We start from the raw sequence: 21,205 nt of genomic DNA on the forward strand, positions 1-21,205 counted from the left end.
AGAAGGGCCTGACAGCGGCGTGGGGGTTCGAGGGTCTCCACGAGGATTTCTTCGATCATGGGGGACCGACGTCACTCAGGATTGGCTGTTTGCTTCGCGATATCTTCGGGCCAGGACTCAACTACGACAGCATTTGCACGTCACGGCGGCCTTTCTTCCTTCAATTCACTCTTTTACAGCCTTTTACGTGACTCTTCGTGCTCTCTCACCTACATGTCTTCTCGTGTGGCTAGACTCGTAGCTCCGCCTTGTAGACATCGCCTCTTTCTGTCTCAGACGTGATCCAGGACACGTATAGCCGAGACACGGTTGCTTCCCGTGACCTGGTGTTGAGCCTCAACTGCTACTAGGTGTCAACTATGTCAGCTGCCCCCCAGGATGGATCGAACACGCGCCGGCGGATGCCGCCCCGGACTCATTCAACCTTTTTGGCACGCACCGCCAGAGACGATGCTGAGCAGTTGGCAAGACGATCTTCTATAGCACCACTCCCGACTCCCTCGCCCAATGAAGAGACCCCATTGCTCGGCCTGCCTGCTCATTCTGAACGCACGGGGAATCCATACGAGCCTGTGCACAACGACGGGACCCAGGAGCAAGATGAACCAACTTCACCAAACTTCCTTCACAAATGGCTCACCTCAGCGTGGCACATCTCGCCAGGCCGTAGACGAACTTCAACTCCGCGCCGAAAACTCGCAGGAGACGCCGTACTAGGAGATGATGCTCTGACTGCAGAGATGCACGCTGCAGATGTTGCCAAGCGGACCGATGGGTCGAAGCCACGGCCAGGAGCGTTCCCCAGGCCAGTGGGTGGAACGTCAAAATTGGGCACGTTTGCTGGCGTATTCGTTCCTACAACGCTCAATGTACTCAGTATCTTGATGTTCCTCCGTTTCGGCTTCATTCTGGGACAAGGTGGTGTATTAGGCATGATGGGTAAGTATGACTGAGAGTCCAAAGTGCTACCACTAATGGTATGAAGGGTTGCTCATTGCATGCTATGCTATAAATCTTCTGACCACCATGTCCATCTCCGCCATCGCCACAAATGGCACTGTTCGAGGTGGTGGTGCCTATTATCTGATCTCACGGAGTCTTGGTCCCGAGTTTGGGGGCTCCATTGGTATCGTCTTCTACCTTGGCTTTGTTTTCAACACCAGTATGAATGCCGTCGGTCTCATTGATTGCTTCATTGAAAATTTTGGGTCAATGACCGGTGGTTGGCATCAGTGGATGCCGGAAGGTTTCTGGTGGCAGTACCTGTGGTCGACAGTCGTTTTGCTGGCCTGTACTGGTATCTGTTTGGCTGGAAGCGGCCTCTTTGCCAGAGCAAGTAACGGTCTGCTTGCCATCTTGCTTATAGCTACCTTCAGCATCCCATTCTCAGCTCTGATTATGAGCCCATTCGAAAGCCGCAGAGAAGGTATTCAATATACCGGCCTGAGCCTTGACACCTTTCGTGGTAATCTCATGCCTGCTTTGACTAAAGGAGCAGCCGGCAGTCAACTGAAAGGAAGAGAAAACTTCCAGGACCTGTTTGGGATCCTGTTTCCTGCCACAGGCGGCATATTTGCGTAAGTGACGGTGTAGAGCTACATAGTTCACATTCTAGTGCTAATGATCCTAGTGGTGCGAGTATGTCAGGTGATCTGAAGCATCCAAGCAAAGCTATCCCTAAAGGCACTCTCTATGGCCTGCTACTCACTTTCGTCTCGTATACCGTTGTCATCCTGTCAATGGCGGCTACTATAACCCGCGCATCTTTCTACCGGAACACAAATGTCATCCAGCTTGTATGTATTATCATGGAAGTCTGTGCTAGTATCTCAAGTACTAATGATGTGCTAGGTCAATGTCTCTGGAGTCATTATCCTCCTCGGAGAATTCGCAACGTCCTTGTTCTCGGTTTTGATGGGAGTAATTGGCTCTGCCAAACTACTTCAAGCTCTCGCTCGTGACCACCTCATTCCAGGTCTCTCTGTATTTGGCCAAGGTACTGCCAAAGCGGACGAACCGACCTATGCGATATTCATAACGTACGTTGTGGCACAGCTAACTATGCTTTCCGACATCAACCAAATCGCTTCTTTCATTACGATGACCTACCTCATGACTTTCTTAGTCACCAACTTAGCTTGCTTCCTTCTCAAAATCAGCTCAGCCCCAAACTTTCGGCCATCCTTTCACTATTTCAATTGGCTGACGGCTGCTATTGGAACGGTCGTAAGTGGAGCGACGATGTTTTTTGTGGATCAATACTATGCATCAGCGTGTGTCGCCATACTCATCATACTGTTCCTTCTAATTCACTATACAACGCCACCAAAGCCATGGGGAGACGTGAGCCAGAGCCTCATCTACCACCAAGTCCGGAAGTATCTTCTTCGGCTACGGCAAGAGCACGTCAAATTCTGGAGACCCCAGATTCTATTGTTTGTCAACGATCCGCGACGGCAGTACAAGCTCATTCAGTTTTGCAACTCTCTCAAGAAAGGTGCTCTTTTCGTTTTAGGCCATGTGATCGTTACCCAAGATTTCGGAGGAGCAGTACCGGAAGCTCGACGTCAACAAACAGCGTGGACGAAATATATCGACTTTTCCAAAATCAAAGCGTTCATCAACATCGCAGTCTCGCCTGCCGTGGAGTGGGGCGCCCGGAATATCGTTCTCAGTGCAGGCTTGGGTGGAATGCGACCGAACATTGTGGTGATGGGATTCTACAACCTCGGCGAACTAAGAGAGTCGAACCCTCTCATCGAAATCCCGTCTCCTCAACACTCTCGGCCTACGTCAGCTTCTCAGAGTCAACAGACTGCCAAGGGAAACGCAAAAGGCGCAAAAGACGCGAATCCCCATGGTAGACTACCTACTGACACTATGAGGAGAGAGAATGCTATTGGCGTACAAAACTACGTCACCATACTCGAAGATCTCTTACTCCGATTGCAAATCAACGTTGCCGTGGCAAAAGGATTCCAAGATCTAGAAATGCCAGGGCCAAAACCCTCGCGAATGGAGGGATTGTTCTCTTCGCTGCATTTTGGAGGCGAGGATGTGGAAGAAAGTTCCAAGAAGCACATCGATATGTGGCCTATACAGATGTCAGCTGAGATATCAACAGGTGGTGAAGGCAATTCGTCCAGACGAAACGTCTTGACGACTAATTTCGACACTTATACGCTCATATTGCAGCTAGGGTGTATCCTCAACACTGTGCCTTCTTGGAAACGAGAATATCGGTTACGAGTTGCTGTATTCGTGGAGTACGAGTCGGATGTGGAGGAAGAGCGAGGCCGTGTCACTGCTCTTCTCACAAATCTGAGGATACAAGCTGAGGTCCTTGTCTTTTGGCTGGCTTGTGGAGATCTGAAAACCTATGAAGTCATCATCAACGGCAACACCGAAGGCGAGAATGCTGAAGCTGCTGAACAGATTGACGAAGTTCTTAGGGAAGAAGAATGGTGGCAGGATGTGCAAAAATTGCGAGGCAAAACTGGGTCTATTAGCTCTAGTCAGGAGCTGGCGCGCGTTGAGGACTTGCTCGGTGCGGTCACCAGCTGGCCAACCTCTTCCTTCGTCCATGGGCGAAGCGAACCCAAGGCAAACCGATTTGAAGGGCTAAAGAAGATGCTTCGCAGAACAAAACGGAAGGCTTCGATTTCGGATATCAATCAACTCGGCGCCAACATCGGCATGCGAACTCACCGACTAGCCGCAGATCTTGTGGATGGGCAAAGCAGTGAGAGTGAGGACTCATTTTCCGCAGAGCAAAGCGATGACGAAGCTGTACACACTGAAAGTAAAGACCTTGCAGCCAGCGAGAACGATCTTTCGGATTACGATTTGGACGCTTCTGACGATGAACGACCAATTACACCAGTCAGGCGCACGAAGAGCATGGGTGCCAGTATGCGGCTGCCATTTCTCTCACGAAAATTCATTCTCCGCAAATTCTCGGACACCGGCCGGGGGATGTCATCAGCGACTTCAGAAGTCACACCTCTCCGACCACACCCCGATGCTACAGCATCCGACACAGCCCTGGTTGGTGGAGCTCCTAAAAGCGCTCCACCTAGTAGCAACCCGCAGAGTAAGCCTCAGACTCCTGGCTCCTCAACCCAAAACTTCCAATCCTCAGCTCGACCGCCCATGATGCGAAATCAATCTATGCCCAAATTCTCCTCGAAGCCAGTGCCAAGGACGAAAATAGCTACAGAAGACGGCCCTGGTCCGTCCATCATGTTTACCGATCAACCTTCGCCCGATCGTGACCCAGGAAAGGAATCCATTTACCACCACCCTTCTCCATCTCCATCTACCGTCCCTACGGACCCCTTCGCCCCTCAATTCACATCTCGCAAATCGACACAAGCCACGGGGTTCCCCCTGCCCTCTTCCCTCCCCCTAAGCTTCAACGATCTTCCATGTCGAGCCCAGCACCTGATCTTGAACGAGTTGATGCGGACTCACTCGGGATCCAACACCGCGGTGCTCTTCACCACACTACCAAGTCCACTCGAGGGAACGTGCGAGAGCGAAGCGGATAGCGTGAGGTATCTTGGAGATTTAGAGGTCTTGTGCCAGGATTTGCCGCCGGCGCTGTTGGTGCATAGTAACAGCATGACGGTAACAATGAATTTGTAGAGCTTGCAAATAGAATTTAGAAATACCGCAGATTATAAAATTACCTATATCTCTGATATCTTCGCATGATCCTTCTATTCTATATAAAGCGCTGCCCGCAAGTGGTTAGTACGCTACGCCTGAGTGGAGCAGTTTGAAGCTTGCATATTGCTTCAATATAGATGAGCAACCCCGTCTTTCGGATTAGGAGACGCGATATCTAATTATAGTTCTTGGTTGGCATGTTCGATATTAGGCGTGTTACTCCCCCTTCGCTTCATCCAACCACACTCGGCCTATGACGTACGACGTGGTGGAAGGATTCGGCCACATTGGGCTTACATGAGATCCGCAGGGCGTATGATCCCCAACCACCTACGAGCTTGCCTCCTGGAGGATTACTGGCCCTAAACGCGCAATTTCTTATTAAAAACGGCAGACTGGCAGTCCTACGGAGGATCGGAGAAGGCTGTGGGATGCGACATTACCCGCTGATCGTCCAACACGTCCTGCGGTGTAATAATACAGGACGCCCCAAACATGTCGAGAATGGATATAAGATGGGCTGAGCAAGACGCTCCGAGGAGGTTACAGAACTATCCCTTTATTGCTAGACCAGTAGAGTTCTTTAAAACAAAAATGTCTTCGAGATTCTTTCTACGTTTTGTGCTCCCAGTAGGAGTACTACTATCATTTTGTAAGTAACCTTCTCAGTAGTCTATTAAATCATTTTACTATTCTCAAAGCTTTTTTCATTAAATCTCGTCCTCTCTCTAACTCTTTCAGACCTCACCCTCGTCACCTCTCTCCCGCATGGCGCAACCCCCAAACGCTTCATAGTCGCGCCCGGCACCGAACTCCGCATCCTGCCCCTCGGCGACAGCATCACCTTCGGCTGGAATAGCACCGCCGGCACCGACGGCTACCGCCTCGGGCTCTCAGAAGACCTCCAGGGCTCCAAGTTCCTCTTCGTCGGCACGCAGCGCTCCGGCAGCATGGCCGATAACTACAACCAAGGCTTCCCCGGCTACACCATCTCGCAGATCGGAGGGGCGGCGGGCCCGGGTCTCGACATGAAGCCGAACGTCGTGCTGCTCCATGCCGGCACGAATGATCTGGACAGGACCCCGCCGTCGAACGAGCCCTACGCGGATGCGCCGGCGAGGCTGGGCACTTTGATTGATCAGATCTTGAAGGAGCTGCCGGAGAGCGTGGTGCTGGTTGCGCAGATCATCAATGCGAAGGATGCAGCGACGGAGGCGAGGATTAAGACGTATAATGCGCAGGTACCGGCGGTGGTGAAGCAGAGGGCTGATGATGGGTGGAAGGTGGCGGTTGTGGATTTTCGCAGCGTTACAGCTGATGAGTTGATTGATGGGCTTCATCCGTAAGTCATGGTTTTCTTCCACTATGAGCATAGGTGCTGATACTGATGGTCTTCTAGGACTCCTGTTGGATATAAGCATATGGGCGATATCTGGTTCGGTGGCCTGCAGGCAGTGGCGGAGGCAGGGTGGATTAAGCCACCTATTGGGCCGGATCCAGCGTGGGCGCAGTAGATGCAAAATGGTATCTGTATAGAACGAGACTGTATTACATATATTACAAATATAGTAATGAAGACATAGCATGCATTGTGGGCGTATTGGGGAACAAATAGGAGCACGAGTCAGTTGAAAGCATGTACAATCCTAGCATGAATCAAGTCTTCACTTCCACTGCGGGGGACGTGGAGGCGCGGGGTACACAGCCTTTAGTCTTCCGATGCTTCAGCAACGTGACTTCTAGCAAATAGATGTCTTAACTGGGGTATAGTGCTAACAACAAGCTTTCATCTGATCTCGTAGCTGCGTGTCGACTCCTTGCACTTCAGAGTATCTGTACATCCGCATATTTTCCTATGTCTTTCTCTGGATCGTGATTCTGCTTCAAGTCAGCACACCTGGGGTCTCCACCCTCTCGCGATCGCTTTTCCGATATCCCCTGGTTGTTATCCACTTAGAGCCACAGCTTTACCAATTCCATGTAGTTCTTCCCCTTAGTGCAAGAGCAACCTGTGCGCCTGTGACCTTTGCAGCTCGGTATATGAAGCTTGCGATGGAAGCAAAATGGCGGATCATACGCCGGGTCAGATCTCTCATCACACTTCGTTACCATCTTAGTCGCCATGGCTCTTGCTGACTATGACCGCTTCACGCTCCTGGCTGTAGGCGTGCCCGTTGCTGTGAGTGCATTCCGTGTCCACACAAATGCCAATCCGAGACTTCCGCAAGATTCCAAAAAAAAAAAAAAGCTAACTTTCAGAGATAAGTTCGTGATATACTCCGCCCTCGTAGCCATCTACCGCCTCACCCTCCACCCGCTGGCCAAGTACCCAGGACCACTGCTATGGCGCATATCCCCAGTACAGCCCCCTTAAAAACGCCTCACTATGCTCTCCATACTAACACAGCCCCCCCTCCTCCCCCAAGATTCCAAGCATCTACTATCTCCTCACCGGCCGCATCTCCTTCCAATACAAGCTCCTGCACGACCAATACGGCCCCGTCGTGCGCGTCATGCCCAACGAGCTGGCCTTCAACACGTCGCGCGCCTTCGAAGACATCTACGGGCACCGCGTCGGCCTGCCCAACATGGAGAAGGACCCCATCCACGTCGGCGCCGTCGAGGCGATCCCCGGCGCGACCAACCTGACCATGGCGCCCGAGGCGCACCACGCGCGGCAGCGGCGCGCGCTGGCGCACGCCTTCAGCAAGCAGGCGCTGATGGAGCAGCAGCCGATCCTGCTGGGCTATGTGGACCTGTTTGTGAAGCGGCTGCGGGAGCACGCGCGGGCGGACAAGGCGGTGAACATGGTGTCCTGGTTCAACTTTGCGACGTTTGATATCATTGGGGATCTGAGTTTTGGCGAGCCGTTTGGGTGTTTGGAGCAAGGTAAGTTCGTGGGACTCTTTTTGCCCCCCTGGGTGATATGCTGATTTTTTTGATAATTTTTTTTTGGGAATAGGCGAGGGCAGCGAGTCGGCCAATTGGGTTGTCCTCATCTACGAGAGTATCAAGTCCGGAGCTATCGAGCAAGCTACGCGCCGGTTTGCGAAGCCTGGATCCCTGTCGCAGCAGTTCCTGCTATGGTGCATTCCGAGTATTGTGCGCCAGCGACGTGTGCAGCACTTGACGAACTCGAGGGAAAAGGCACTCCGACGGATGGCGACAAAGACTGAGCACAGGGACTTCCTTTGGTATGTTCTGAAGCAACGAGAGAAGAAGAACGAAGTGTCTGATGACGAGGTGATCATGAATTCCGCGCTGTTTATGCAAGTCTACCCCCTTGATTGGTAGTGACAGATTCTAACATCACCTAGTGTTGCTGGGAGCGAAACCACTGCGACGCTGCTTTGCGGTCTGCTGAACCATCTAATCCGGAACCCGCCCATGCTGGATAAACTCAAGAAAGAAATCAGGGATGCCGTAAAAACGCCCGAAGATCTAGTCATGGAGAATGTAGGAGAGCTGAAGTGGATGAATGCGTGTATCGAAGAGGGCCTGCGAATCTTCCCGCCTGTTCCCATTGGGCTGCTAAGAACCGTCCCGGAAGGGGGGTCGGATGTGGACGGACACTTTATCCCTGAAGGAGTAGGTCCACCTCATTTTCAGTTCTTGAACACAGAGCATACGCTGACCCTTTTCAAGACATCTGTCTGTGTGAGTTCGTGGGCCGCATCGCACAACCCGAAGAACTTCGTCGACCCCGACACGTTTATCCCGGAGCGCTGGCTGGACTCCAAGTACGACAGCGATGTCAAGAAGGCGTCCCAGCCATTTTCGCTCGGCCCTAGAGGCTGCATTGGACGTAACTTGACTTATGTGGAGCTCCGACTCATAATGGCTGCTTTGCTGTGGAACTTCGATGTTGAGTTTGCAGATGGCGCACCGCTTTGGAGCCCCGCGAATGAGTATGCGGGGCTGCGGGCATTCAATACGTGGGAAAAGAGTCCGTTGATGATCAAGTTGACGGATATCAGGAACTGAGCTGCGGAGAGAAGCTATTGGGATGCGGGCTAATGTCAATTTCCATACACGGCGTGTATATTTTGGATGAGTAGATGGTAGATCGTTGAGGGTCTGTGAATACATATTGATAACTACGAGCTTAGAAATAGGAAAGGGTTATAGATCAATCAAATCTTCATGGAATCACCTTAGCCTTCCTCATTCTGTCAAATGTGAGCTTCCATGACTCCTTCGTGCCTGTGTTGACGGTATATCCGACGTTGTGGCTAGCCGTCATATCCATTTGACGATCGAAGTTGAACAATGACATTATAAAGTACTAATAAACGTCAGTAAAGTGGCCAGAAGTCGGACAATTGAGTCAGGTCTGCATCTTACCTGGAAGCCAGGATGCGTGATATCGCTATCAACCGACCCCTTCTTCAGCCCCTCCTTCTTCTCCAGCTCATCCCACTCTTTCCGGTGCTCCGCAATGTAGGCCCCAGGCTGTGGTGAACCGTCCTCCGGCCCGGTACCCTTGAGGCCAAAGTAGTCGCAGATGATTGGCCACTTGCCCTCCCAGGTGTCCAGCTGTCCGCCAACATTGAACGGCTTGCCCGATGTCTTTTCTGGGTGCAGACTCGCATAGATTGAAAACTCCGCGACCATGTCTTGCGGGGACTCATTGTACTTGGCTACCCATGATTTGGGGTTCCCTGGGAAAGGGCATTTGGCGCCAGCGCCTTCGACGGAGTGGTAGAGAGCGAGATAGAGAGCAAGCGTTTGAGCGAGGCAGTAGGCGTTGTTGTTTGGGACGAAGCCAATCTTAGAGGTTGCATGTTAGGTGCTTGAGATCTTCGTTATAAGATAGGCTTCTTACAATGTTGTCTGGTCGCACCTCGCACCATCCCCATTTTTTACCCTTTCCCAATCGTTTTAGGCAGTCGATCTGGTTGTAGTAGAAAAGCTGGCTGACGTAGGGCTCGGCAATTGGTGGCAAGTCTTCCCTGAGTGGAAGCTTGTCTGGGTATGGGAATTTATCTAGCAAATGAATGCCGTAGATCTATGGTGCTCGTAAGCTTGCTGATTCACATCTTTTAGTAGCTAAAACTAACCTTTGTGCCGCTGGGAAGAACGACATAGGACATTTCCGGTGACAAGTGTTCGATAGCTGTTACCGACCGCTCCAGCATGTCTTCGTTGACCCGGCACTCGGTATCGTTGTCATTGTCTTGCTTGTAGGCTTGTGAAGTTTCGTCAGCTTGAGACGGAATGCATTGGATTACGGAGTATACCGTAGAAGAAAACCTGGTTCACGGTCTCCACCCCCGGGACCTTCTCCTTGATCTCCTTCTCAAGCTCTTCCTGAGTCCCTTTCAACAGATTGATCCCAGTAATAATCTGCAAACGAGGATCGTCCGGCCATTGCGCCACTTCCCTGGACAGCGGCCTGTTCACCAGCGCGGTGACTTTCGCAAACGCGTCTTTGGTAGGGTATCCATTGAGTATCGCATTGACAATGGCCCAGCCTGTGATTCCAGACGCTCCAAAAATGAGCGCGTGGTTGCCGGTAGGAGCCATGATGGTAGCAGTTTCGGGGGATGTTGTGAGCGTGAGAGCTGCTCCTTACGCGGCGGACCCTTCATTTTGTACTGGGCTCTAGAATTTGTTCATGTGCTCATCCGAATGGAAGCTCTAGAAGCTGGTGCTAGTTGGAGGCAGCGGATATTCATTTCCATGCTTCAGGTCCCCAATCACCCCGCACAATATGCCCCACCAGATCGGCCCGTGACTATACTAACGGCCGCTACTATAACCTGTAGTCGTGTATTAATATCCCGATGCTGGAGATGCTGCCAGCCGTGTGCAGAGGTTGATGCCTTGTGTCCTGGAATGTGTTGGGGTGTAGACTATCTACGTTCAACAGACTGACGACGTACAATATGTACTGCACATTCATAAGAGCCGAAGCCTTCGTGAATCAAAATCTAATTTATCGTAGTGTCATTTCGTTGCTATACAAAACGTGCATAGCGTAGCAACGAACTGGGAGCAAGGAGGTACTGAGAAATTTGTGAAGTGTTGAAGACATCAAGTCCCCCTGAAAAATTCCCACTAGTAGCCCTCGCGTCCGTGCGGCCTCAACTTCGCCCGTCTCTCTTCTCTCTCTGTCCATCTCAATATCTTCTTCAAGCCCCACCATAAAGGCAGCAACTCAATGAAAAAAAAAAGCTTTCGCGTCAGCCGGAGGCAGTGCAAATACCAGCGACACAGTTGCCCCGACTTCGCACAGCAAGCTGCTTGAAGACCGGCGCAGAGGGTTCCAAAGATACGACTAAACGTAGGTAGCGGGCCATGGCACCGCTTTCCTCAGCGGTTAGACTGAGCAAGAACAGATACTACACATGATCTAAGCAATAATGGCAGAGAGAGCTGATCAAGAAGTTTGGGCGAGGGAGAGGTGGTGTTTTTATAGCTGGGAGAAGGGCTAGGCAGCAGCTTGGGATGACGGTAAGTCTAGGCAGTAGGTGAGGTTTTTAAGTCATGAGGGTGCCTGGAGTGTTGCCTGTGGTTTATATCTGAGGTGTTTGATTCAGCCTGAGAACTTAGGCCGGAATGGCGGAGCATTTTATCCTCCGTCCGCCACGAAAGAGGAAGGTCGAAAATGAGTCTCTTTCACACGAACACCAAAGATCTCAAGTCAACCCCGTACTCGGTGGTATTCACACAATTCACGTGCGAGTAACATGACGGCGGTAGTGAAGGAGTACATAAACCTCTCCTGTCCGGCAGATTTGTTACTATGATTGCTTGTTGTAACTCATTCTAAAAAAGAAATCCTGACGAGAGCGGGAATCGAACGGGACCTAGCCAAGCAATACAAAAAAGAAAAACAGGACCTAAGGTTAGCATGATGGAGATACGGGGCTGACGCCACTAGGGCAAGATTCCTGCTAGTTAGTACAAGGGGAGCTCATTTTACTCGAAATATATCGATGGGTTGATGTGAGGAGCGGGTTTTTGTTTTTGTTTTGGTAAGGGCACGTGAGTGAGGAGACGCCTCCGGCTCCCTCGTTACTTGAGCAGAGAGGAGCGGCTGGCAGATCAACACGTCCCCGACAAAAGCTCATGGCGCTGGGCTGGTTCGTGCAAGTCTGAACTTCGCAACCTCGCATGTTGCTGCCCCAGAAGTTGGGACATCAAAAGCTCGCCGACTACCATCAAAAATTCCAATAACATTTATCATCTCCCTATCACCGCAAATGCGTCCACATCCATCTACAAATAGTGACAATCAGCAGAATAAAAGATCAACCATGCCCATCATCACCTATAGAAGGTCCTCACCTCTCCTACATATCCCTTCGCCAGCCTCCCAGGGCCGAGCAGCCATGAAGATTTACAACTGCAAATTTTGATCTAAACCCTGCCCAGCGCTCCTCCCTCTCCATTACTTCGACACAGTTCAGTTTTTGATCCCAAACACCACCCTCTCACCCCTCCGGTGAAGAAAACAAAACTAACCCAGCCCCCAATCCCCTTTTATACCCCTCCAGAACCACCCCATCACACCTTCATCACATGCCCCCAGCGTGACTTAACGCAAATTCACCTGACCCGACCTCACCTCTCGCAACCTACCGCATCACGCCCGCACGTCCCAGGCTGACTTACTCCGAGCATCGCAATTCGCACTGCCCAGATCGCCCACTCAACTACTCCGCCACTCGCCTCGCACGTGGCGCATCAGATCCTACGCGCCGCTAGGGCGACCCCCAGAAGGCATGTCATTCCGAAATGTCAGGACCAACGTATCCCCTGGTAACATGCGGAGTTTCAGATTCGTCCGACTTCCTATGTGGTGCGTTTAAGGATATGAGAGAACGGATGGTCCAAGAGTTTCGAGAGTGGTGGGCTCAAAGCTTTCAGGAATCAGACATGTCAAAAACAGCAACAGCAGAAGTAGATGAAGTAGTATGACTAGAAAAAACCCACGGTCCGAATTCTCAATTCTCTAGAGACGCACGGCACGTGTCTGTCCTCTAAGTCCAATATGCCAGTGCTCCCCATTCCCATTCCATCTTGAATCACCTTCAAACGCCACGCCCATAGCAAAAGCCCACGCTCCTTACAATCGGAGGGTTTCAGGTATCGAACGGAGAAAAGGAAAAAAAAAAAAAGAGGTATTTACAGTAAAGAAAAAGTAGAGCACAACAGAGTCCGGGGCCAGAAGCATTAACAAAGAAAAAAGCCCAGAGGTTGTCTCCTATGCTTGGTATTTGAAGACAACGGGCTGAAAGGTGTATAAAACAGAATTGACTGAGGCCGTTATGGTATTTGTGTGGTATGTGCTTGCCGAATTACGGGGTTGGAAGCGTGAACCAGCAGGTTTTGGGTATTCGGTATGCGGATCTAGAGAAGAGAAGAGTTCAACCCCGGGGATGTTTGGCGAAGAAGTCTTGTGAGTGGCGGAGAAGATAGGTTGAGAAGGGTATACGTTATGTCTGTTTGCGATATACGGAGGATGCTTTCGTTGGCGGATTGGGTTTGCCGGAAAAGGTGGCTACGCCATAGAAAGGGTATGATGATAATGCGAATCAAGAATGCTGAGTATGACCATAGCGGAGCGAGACGCCATCCGTGGACTTGCTCTCATTCCAGACAGCAGATCGAGAAGCTATGCACCAAAAGCTGCGAGTCTGTTAGCCATGACATGACAGAGTGGTTGAGGGTGTACTTACTACAAGCATAGACAGCACTCATCTAGCTTTGATCATCGGGTATCTTCTTGTTCGACCCATTGCCAGACCAAACGCCTCCACCAACAGCCCTCGAGATACCGACGCCTAGTCCCACAGCAGCAGCAATGATGAATAGAGCGATGAAGATCTTGGCCCAGAGCTTCTGCTTCTTGTCCAGCGTCCGCATGGGATTGCAGCCGCGCGCCTGCTTCTGGGCCTTGGCCTTCTCCATCAGTGTTTGCTTCGACGGCCACATTGTGCACTCCTTGACCCTGCCATCGACCGAGACCTTGGGAGCTCCGACAGTGCTGGTGGCGGAGATGGGGACGCCGGACTCTAGGTCGTGCTGGTATACATTGAGGCGGCCCTTGCCAGTGGATGCGGCGTCGTCCATGGAACGACGTGCGTCTGGGTGCTTGTAGAAGGCGGAGAAGGGGTTCGATGGGTCGGGGTCGTCGCGAGGAGTGCCCGTCTTGGAGGCTGGGGTCGAGTCGATCGAGGAGATGCCACTCTCGTGTGAGTTGGCGGTGCGGAGCTGTTGAGCGGGTGTCTTGAGCGTAGGGGGGAAGTCAGTGTCGACGACTGAAGCGCCGAAGGTTGTCTTCTCGTCCGTCATTTTGGCGGTGCAGAGGATCGACAGGATCGAGCAGGCTAAGAAGACGCAGAGGGGTCGGTTGGGATTATGGCGAATCCGTGCAGTGAAGCCAGCGGGGGGATAAGGAGACGGCAGGTGGTGAATGGCGAGTTGATGGGCAGCTGGTGGGAATGAGATGGAAGAGCAGCGGGTAGCAATTGAAGTGTCTTGCGGTGGACAAACAAGTCAGGCTGTCGTTCCCAACATGCAGCCGGAGGTGGTGAGGCTGGGTCTCAGTGGAAATTGGAGGTGCAGGGAGCTGTCTGGGGCAAGGCGGCGGGCACGGGCGAGCAGCAGGTGGTCGCAGCGTGGCAGTTGGTGAAAGATCGACTGGTCAATTGCGTGGTCAGCGTGGAGAGCAAGAAGGAGCGGGGTGAAGAGAGAGAATGAACAGGAGCCGGTGCAGCAATATGGCAACGGGGAGCACATCAAGATGGGGTGGTATGGGGTGGTCTCGGCGTGGCTCCATCCAGGCCAAGCCAGGCGAGGATGAACGCTCACAAATGGCGGCCCGTGGCGTCTGCGTGTGCTCCAGATTGCCCAGCTGGGCACCGTGCGAGTCGCCATTCGAGCGCCGTCGGGCTGTCCATGTCTCGCGTCCACAGCGCCATCACGACGCCCAGTGCTGCGTGGATTGCGGAAAGGTGGACAGCACGCGCTCGAAATGGGTGGATGGTGTTGACGAGCAGCCGGTTGATCATGGCCCCACGTCTGCCACTACTCGCGCGGTGCCTGCATTAGAGCCTGTAAGACGCCGTTAGGGGCAAACTTCCTCGCCGGCCGCGAGTCGTACCAGGCCAAAAAGGGGCACTTGAGTGGCTTCGGGAGCACTGGCGTGGAGATCTCCGCTCGAGCTCCAGGAGCTGCAAACACCAGCCTCTTTTGAGCTCAAGACTGCATTAATCCAATACTCACGGCCCTATTTATACTTCCACGCGTTGCCACCACCGCCTCCTGCATCCCCACCCTGCGTGTTTGCTATCGCTGGAATGACGCCCTCTTATCGCCGCAATAATGCCTTCGAGCAACCACGTAGCCTGCTTCGGTGCTCCCATCAGCTACCTCCTACATGGATGTCTGCACCCAGCCTCGATGACACTGCATTGCTGGCATTCATCCCTGCGAATTACGCCGCATGTGCTACATCTCGTAATCAAAAGGCTAGGCACAGTTGCTTGCCACTGTCAGAGGTGCCTCGGCGCATTCTAAACGTTTTTAGAAGATGCGAAGTCCCTGAGAGCTTAAATCAGAGAAGTTTCGCACCGCTGATAGTCGGCCTGTGGTGTCTCAGCACCACAACATGAATAGGGACGAGATTAAAAAGACGGCGTGCCCAAAGTTGTGTTCTAGCACTGTACACCCAGCGTCGATTGATCAATATTGCCTTTTCAACTTCGAACTATTCTGCACTGCCATCTACACCCAGCTACATCTTTTGGATCCCCCAGCGCCCGAATCCCGAAATGAACCCCCTATTAACAACTATAACTTAGACATGTATACCAATCGCTGAGTTACGAGTGAGTATCTCCGTATGCAGTGATGCAGACTCAACCAAGCACTATAATGTGTACCTCCCCAACCCAGATATACGCCCACAAATGCCACACATTGCTGTGCTGTAATGCAGTGACATATGAAAGCCCGCTATCCCCTATGCGCCTCCAACCAGCTCCGCCCACGCCACCCTCCCGCCTCCCAACCCACATTCGAAAGATCTAGTACTCTACGAAGAAGTCCTCGCGCCTTATCGAACTACGATCGCACATGCCCCGGAAAATACCGCCCATGTCGTATAGATTCAGCGGCGTGTCTAGCTCCGCAATCCGCCCCGCGTCCATGACACAGATGCGGTCGTAGCCGATGATGGTCTTGAGCCGATGCGCAATGCACAGCAGCGTCTTGCCCTTAAATCCGTCGACAATCGTCCGCTGGATCTTCTGGTCCGTCTCGAAGTCGACCGAGCTGGTCGCCTCGTCGCACACGATGATTTGCGACCCGCGCACGAGGGCGCGCGCCAGCGCCATGAGCTGCCGCTGCCCGAGCGAGAAGTTCAGCCCCTCCTCCTCGACCGTGCTGTCGAGGTGGATGCGGCCCGTCTTGTCGTCCAGGGTCGTTTCGGCGCCCACCAAGTCGGCCTGGCGCAGCGCGGACCACAGCTCGAGATCCGTGTGCTCGTCGAACGGGTCGAGGTTCGACCGGATGGTGCCGCGAAACAGCGTGGGATCCTGGGGGATGATGGCTAGCTTGGACCGCAGGTCGTGCAGCCCAATGGTGCTGATGTCGACGCCGTCGATGGTGATGGAGCCGCCGGACAGCTCCACCAACCGGAATAGCGTGCTCATGATACTCGACTTGCCAGCGCCGGTTCGTCCAACGACGCCAATGCGCTCGCCGGCCTGGACGTGCATGTTGAGGCCCTGCAGCACCAGAGGTAGACCCTCGCGGTACCGCATCTGCACGTCTTCGAAGATGATTTCGCCCTTGTCTGGCCACGACTTGGGCACGTCGCCGATGCGTAGAGGGGCCTCCTCTTCCAGTTCAGTGCCGTAGTGGTGGATACGTTCTGTAGCATTCATGTTGTTCTCGACTTCAGCGAGCTGTCGTACTGTGAATTGGATCATCTGTACAATCGACAAGATATACGACAGTACCAACCCGCCGATACTCGGGGAGACCGAGAATCGCGACGTGACGACGAGAATGCCAACGACAAACACAAGCATATTTCCGATTGCATCGAGCCGAACGCTGAGCCATCTTTGATTGGCGAACGTCAGGTAGTAGGCACTGTCCATGTCGTCGATGGCAGCGCGAATCGTCCTTTGGAATTGATCCTGCAAGCCATACGCCCGGATGGTTGCCGTGCCGAAGACAGCCTCGCTGAACCGTGCAAACACAGTACTTCGGAGAACGGACTCGTGGCGCTTGACCTCTCTCGCTGACGAGCGGTAGTACGCCGCTGAGAAGAGGAACATGACCATCAGTGGACCTAAGGCGACGGCGAAGTAGTGGAAATAAACGATGATTAGAATGAAAACCGATATGATCATGCCCATGGTCATGAAGTACATGCGGATCGAGTCGGTAAGGTTGTTGTCCATAACGTCGATGTCCTTGGAAAAGCGATTGGTAATTCGTCCGAGCGGCGTGGTGTCGAAAAAGGACATTGGTGCCCGGAGCACGCGGTTGATGGCGAGGTGAAGCATGACCTTGCCGGCTTTGGTACCGAAGACCGAGACCGCAACGGAGAAGACGAACATGAGAAATGCTTGAGTAAAGCCAAGAGCCGCATAAGCACCAATCTACCAGAGTTAGTACTGTAATAGGTTATCCAAAAGATGCAAGAAACTTACATAGACACCTTCGGTGAACCCAAACTTATTAGAGGTCCACCACGATAGCCACAAGCTCGTGACAATATTCGCTCCTTGCGATAGGATCAGAAGTATAAGCACGTAGGGAGCCACCCACATGCCTCCTGCGGCTCTGATATACGCAGTCCAGACACTCCATGAGACGCTCTTGACGGCCCGTTCTTCCTGCTGCATCAGACCGGCAGCGGGCTTCTTGTTCCGCCTCTTCTTGCTTATCTTCTTCTCTTCCTCGACTTCATCCTCGTTGACCTCGTCTTCGTCCTTGTGTTCCTCTTCGACAGCAGTAGTTGCCATTAGCTTCATGAAGGTTTTGTTGTGGGCCATGAGGTTGTCGAAAGTATCGACCGCCTCAATATGACCTTCATTCAGCAACACGACCCTATCGCATCGATTGAGGACGTGTAGTTGATGCGTTGCAAGAATACGACACTTGTCCTTGAGCAATCCACAAATAGCATTGTCCATGATGTGGCGACCGACATGGGCGTCGACTGCGGAAAGCGGGTCATCCATCAAGACGATATCGGCGTCGAAGTAAATGGCGCGAGCGATGTTCAAACGTTGCTTCTGTCCTCCGGAAACCGTGATTCCCCTCTCGCCGATTTCCGTGCGATCTCCAGCTGGCAGCATCTCGAGATCTGGGCGCAAAGCACAAGCGTCGATGACCTCATTGTACCAGTCATGCTTGAAGTCCTTGCCGAAAATGATGTTTTCCCTGACCGTTGTGTTCTGGATCCATGCGTATTGAGGGCAGAAGGCACGCGACGCACCCAAGATGACTTCTCCGCTCGTCCTCCGCATATCTCCAGCCAGGGCGCCCAACAACGAGCTCTTTCCAGACCCGACAGTACCAATCACGGCGATGAGTTCGTTGCGTTGGATGGCAAGATCGATATCTCGGAGTTTGAACGGCTCTTCGACCGTCATTGTGCTTAAGCTGTCGTTCGCGTCACCCATGTCCTTCTCCTTGTCCGTTTCCTGTGACTTCCTCGCCTTCTGTGCTCTGGCCGCCTCCTTGGCTTTCTTCTGAGCTTGTGGGCTTTGGGACTCCTCATTCCCTGTTTCTTGAGTTGGTGTCCGTTCCCAGGTAAAGTCGGCATGCTTCACTACGATAGCCTCCTTTTTATTATAGTCCCATTCAGCATCGTCGTGGGCCTCCTCCGCCATCAAGAACTCTTGAATGCGGTTGATTGACGAGAACGCATCAGTGACCTGACCGATGACCATGGGAAGGAAATTGAGGGGAAGTCGAAGGGAATTGAACAATGCCAAGGAAGAGAAAATGGGAGCTGGGTTTAGGACGTGGTTTGAGAGCGAGTATGTGATGAACGACAGCATGGACGCAAAGACTGGCATGGACATTCCAACAGCGAGAATCCCATTGCGAATGGAAAGCAGGATCTGGACTGCGTGGATTTCCTTGGTCCTGATTGCGTCGACTCGATCCAGGAAGCTTGTCTCCCATCCGAAGTACTTTACAAAGCGGACTGCTTGCAAGATCTCCTGGGTCAGACTAACTCTCTGATCCGTCATCTTGTTGATGCCGACTCTCCGCCTGAAAAGAGCTCTGACGGCCATTCCAAGTAGAGGCATGGTAATCATTAGCAGGCCGAATCCAGCTAGGGCGCTGTATGTCAGATTGATGCACAGGAGGGCTAAGGTAAGCAGAACGGCAACGGGAGATGTCCAAATCATGTGGAACATGCCGGAGGCCTGGTCGACTCGGTAGGTATCCGTAGACATCAAATTGATGATCCGTCCGTTGCCCCAGCCCTGGCCGTCCCCTAATATTCCCTTTTCGCCCGGCTTTGCTTTCGCTTCTTTCTCCTTCTTGAGCTTCCGCTTGTACCATTTCTTTTCCTCGGGGGTCCCAGGCTTAATTTCTGGCGGTGGCGCCTCAGGGGCATCAGGTGGCCTTCCTCCCGCCTTTGCCCTGCCAGACAGTCGCATTGCCTTATCGAATATAACCGCGATGAGCACAGCGCGTGCTTGACCTCCGATCATCATGCCTCTATACATGAAATGATTTGTTGCCATGCTTTGCACCATCTGCATGAGTGTGATTCCAATGACTAGTCCAATTCCTTTCCCAACGCTGGGAGCCGGCCGGCCATATGTTTTCGCAACGTAGGCCTCCACGGAGAAATTGATCAGGTATCGAAGAACAAAGGGCGCGAGCGACTGCAGTAAACTCGACGTGAGCTGGCAGCAGCCACCGAATATGAATTCCCATTTGAAAGTATCGTAGAGGGCCTTCATCAAGGGCTTTGGGTCGCCGCTCGCTACGCGTTTCTTGAAAGCAGCGTCTAGCTTCTTGCCCAACACATCGGCACTTCGATTGGGGTTGACACGCCATATGTCGTTGACTTCGAGGGGGCGTTGATATCCGACCTGCAAAGTTCAAAGTCAGTGATTTGTGAAAGTAATCAAAGAATAAGTTCCCGCCACTAACCGTCATTAGGGGCGCCATCCATTGGAAAGTCATCAGGCTGAGGAAGCCCGCATGGAACTCCCGCGACACCTGCCGCGTCTCCGGCACTGGTGGTTTCTTGCCCCATTTCAGCACGTTCAACCGCCTGTACCACTTCTTCTGCTTCGCGCTCGCCTGGCTTTTCGCCTCCAGCACATCGTCGGTATAGTCGGTGGTTCCACTCGTAGTGCTATCCAAGCGGGAAAGCTGCCGACGATGGTTCGCAGGGCGCTTCACTCCACTATCCACATCCTTTTCAAAGTCCTTGTCCGAGACCACCTCCTCCAATGGTGACGTCGCCACGGGCTGGGAGTGTTCTGTGCTTTCGGGGGCGACCTCCTGGTCGTTCAGGTGCCACTCCTTCTCGTTTCCAGGCGTGGTCATCCTCTCTGGTGTTGAGCTCGAGTTTGACGACGGGCGGCAAGAAAGTGAAAACGCATGACGCTCTCTGGGGCGGCTCAGTATATGTAGCGTCCGAGTGGTGAGGTAGGTGACTAGTGTGTGAATAAAATCCGCCTCTAATGCCGAGGGCCAGGTGAGGGCAACGCGAGCTAGTGGCCAATCAGTGGCGCCTCAATGCGACGCTGCTCGCGTTTGTCATTTCATTTTGCCCAAAGAAAATGTCGGGGGTTAATCAAGCCCCGGCCGCCGAGTCTTGTTGAGCTTGTTTGATAGCGGTAGGGTATGCGAGGAAGGCGGCCACATACCGGTAAGGCTCGAGGGCGTTGCGGGCGACTCGATCGCTTCAGGCTACCACTTCGTATACGCGTCGTGTAACGCTTCCAGTCGTTGAGTCACCGAAACATCGGTTTCTCACCATCACCCTCGAGCAGGACATTGCTGTGTCGGGTGCTGCTTTCCCTGTGATGAGAGTCGGGCCCGAAGCTGCCCAGCTGTGGAGGAAGTGGCCGTGGTGGCTTTTCGTCGGTTGCGTGCCGCTTTGCCGCGTGCGGGACGCGAGCCGTGCACCTAACACACTTCAAAATCTCGACCAATCCACCCAGTACTCATGGTATTTTTCATATGAATCCAGCTTCTTCTTTGACTTGCCTACACTCTCTCAAATCTTGAACGCAATTCAAGGTTGCGGTGTGGAGATAATTGACAGTGATACAAGCGAGCCTTGTGCTGTCCGCTTGTTAGTCAGGAAGCGTATCTCGTCCGGATTGGTCCCTTCCCAACCCCCCTCTCCGACTCGACTTCGCGTTCGCTGCCTGGAGAATCCTTGTCGGGACGGCATCCTCACCGCTTCAATTACTTTAATGTGCATATAAGGCGACCCATGTCCTTGAGAGGTCTGGCTTCCAGTCTCGGGTAGCGGGGGCTCGTATTGGGGATGCGCGCTCGGGAGATTCATCTAGGCACT

General features: G+C 52.7%; 7 protein-coding genes across 7 annotated transcripts; 3 read left to right on the forward strand and 4 right to left on the reverse strand.

Moving 5' to 3' along the window:
• The first annotated feature begins 153 nt into the window (after nucleotides 1–153).
• Nucleotides 154–4,713, forward strand: BDZ99DRAFT_303231 (uncharacterized protein). Its single transcript, XM_033714208.1, has 4 exons — nucleotides 154–939; nucleotides 986–1,577; nucleotides 1,631–1,796; nucleotides 1,852–4,713. Exons 1-4 carry the CDS (start codon nucleotides 360–362, stop codon nucleotides 4,645–4,647), a joined length of 4,134 nt encoding a protein of 1,377 aa, XP_033577031.1. The 5' UTR covers nucleotides 154–359; the 3' UTR covers nucleotides 4,648–4,713.
• A 552-nt stretch (nucleotides 4,714–5,265) lies between these two features.
• BDZ99DRAFT_488002 (SGNH hydrolase) lies at nucleotides 5,266–6,185 on the forward strand (the record flags this gene model as incomplete). The annotated part of the gene is made up of 3 exons (XM_033722878.1): nucleotides 5,266–5,323; nucleotides 5,413–6,013; nucleotides 6,071–6,185. The coding sequence occupies 3 exons, from the start codon at nucleotides 5,266–5,268 to the stop codon at nucleotides 6,183–6,185; spliced, it is 774 nt and encodes a 257-aa protein (XP_033577032.1).
• A 608-nt stretch (nucleotides 6,186–6,793) lies between these two features.
• Nucleotides 6,794–9,079, forward strand: BDZ99DRAFT_570696 (pisatin demethylase; the record flags this gene model as incomplete). Its single annotated transcript, XM_033728019.1, has 7 exons — nucleotides 6,794–6,850; nucleotides 6,938–7,030; nucleotides 7,098–7,560; nucleotides 7,634–7,940; nucleotides 7,989–8,259; nucleotides 8,317–8,956; nucleotides 9,016–9,079. 6 exons carry the CDS (start codon nucleotides 6,794–6,796, stop codon nucleotides 8,653–8,655), a joined length of 1,530 nt encoding a protein of 509 aa, XP_033577033.1. The 3' UTR covers nucleotides 8,656–8,956; nucleotides 9,016–9,079.
• Nucleotides 8,692–10,308, reverse strand: BDZ99DRAFT_570697 (uncharacterized protein). The gene is made up of 5 exons (XM_033728020.1): nucleotides 9,912–10,308; nucleotides 9,732–9,859; nucleotides 9,497–9,679; nucleotides 9,016–9,441; nucleotides 8,692–8,956 (listed from the first exon to the last, which is right to left on the reverse strand). The coding sequence occupies exons 1-5, from the start codon at nucleotides 10,195–10,197 to the stop codon at nucleotides 8,813–8,815; spliced, it is 1,167 nt and encodes a 388-aa protein (XP_033577034.1). The 5' UTR covers nucleotides 10,198–10,308; the 3' UTR covers nucleotides 8,692–8,812.
• A 2,655-nt stretch (nucleotides 10,309–12,963) lies between these two features.
• On the reverse strand, nucleotides 12,964–14,076 carry BDZ99DRAFT_303249 (uncharacterized protein). The gene is made up of 2 exons (XM_033714210.1): nucleotides 13,359–14,076; nucleotides 12,964–13,308 (listed from the first exon to the last, which is right to left on the reverse strand). The coding sequence occupies exon 1, from the start codon at nucleotides 13,972–13,974 to the stop codon at nucleotides 13,381–13,383; it is 594 nt and encodes a 197-aa protein (XP_033577035.1). The 5' UTR covers nucleotides 13,975–14,076; the 3' UTR covers nucleotides 12,964–13,308; nucleotides 13,359–13,380.
• Nucleotides 14,077–14,661, reverse strand: BDZ99DRAFT_303240 (uncharacterized protein). The gene has a single exon (XM_033714209.1). It carries the CDS (start codon nucleotides 14,557–14,559, stop codon nucleotides 14,179–14,181), a length of 381 nt encoding a protein of 126 aa, XP_033577036.1. The 5' UTR covers nucleotides 14,560–14,661; the 3' UTR covers nucleotides 14,077–14,178.
• Nucleotides 14,662–15,294: 633 nt separating this feature from the next.
• On the reverse strand, nucleotides 15,295–20,305 carry BDZ99DRAFT_498282 (P-loop containing nucleoside triphosphate hydrolase protein). The gene is made up of 3 exons (XM_033723571.1): nucleotides 19,822–20,305; nucleotides 17,349–19,760; nucleotides 15,295–17,297 (listed from the first exon to the last, which is right to left on the reverse strand). Exons 1-3 carry the CDS (start codon nucleotides 20,221–20,223, stop codon nucleotides 15,711–15,713), a joined length of 4,401 nt encoding a protein of 1,466 aa, XP_033577037.1. The 5' UTR covers nucleotides 20,224–20,305; the 3' UTR covers nucleotides 15,295–15,710.
• Between the last annotated feature and the right edge of the window lie 900 nt (nucleotides 20,306–21,205).

Source organism: Mytilinidion resinicola (genome assembly GCF_010093595.1).
Source record: "Mytilinidion resinicola strain CBS 304.34 unplaced genomic scaffold BDZ99scaffold_9, whole genome shotgun sequence".
Lineage (NCBI taxonomy): Eukaryota > Fungi > Ascomycota > Dothideomycetes > Mytilinidiales > Mytilinidiaceae > Mytilinidion > Mytilinidion resinicola.

Coding starts and splice junctions, on each gene's coding strand:
- BDZ99DRAFT_303231 (XM_033714208.1), top strand. CDS start 360: ATGTCAGCTGCCCCCCAGGATGGATCGAACACGCGCCGGCGGATGCCG. Junction 940..985: donor TGGTGTATTAGGCATGATGG/GTAAGTATGACT, acceptor AATGGTATGAAG/GGTTGCTCATTGCATGCTAT. Junction 1,797..1,851: donor ACACAAATGTCATCCAGCTT/GTATGTATTATC, acceptor ATGATGTGCTAG/GTCAATGTCTCTGGAGTCAT.
- BDZ99DRAFT_570697 (XM_033728020.1), bottom strand. CDS start 10,197: ATGGCTCCTACCGGCAACCACGCGCTCATTTTTGGAGCGTCTGGAATC. Junction 9,442..9,496: donor AGGTGCGACCAGACAACATT/GTAAGAAGCCTA, acceptor GCAACCTCTAAG/ATTGGCTTCGTCCCAAACAA. Junction 8,957..9,015: donor TCACGCATCCTGGCTTCCAG/GTAAGATGCAGA, acceptor GACGTTTATTAG/TACTTTATAATGTCATTGTT.
- BDZ99DRAFT_303249 (XM_033714210.1), bottom strand. CDS start 13,974: ATGACGGACGAGAAGACAACCTTCGGCGCTTCAGTCGTCGACACTGAC.
- BDZ99DRAFT_303240 (XM_033714209.1), bottom strand. CDS start 14,559: ATGGCGACTCGCACGGTGCCCAGCTGGGCAATCTGGAGCACACGCAGA.
- BDZ99DRAFT_498282 (XM_033723571.1), bottom strand. CDS start 20,223: ATGACCACGCCTGGAAACGAGAAGGAGTGGCACCTGAACGACCAGGAG. Junction 19,761..19,821: donor GGATGGCGCCCCTAATGACG/GTTAGTGGCGGG, acceptor TGAACTTTGCAG/GTCGGATATCAACGCCCCCT. Junction 17,298..17,348: donor GGTTCACCGAAGGTGTCTAT/GTAAGTTTCTTG, acceptor TAACTCTGGTAG/ATTGGTGCTTATGCGGCTCT.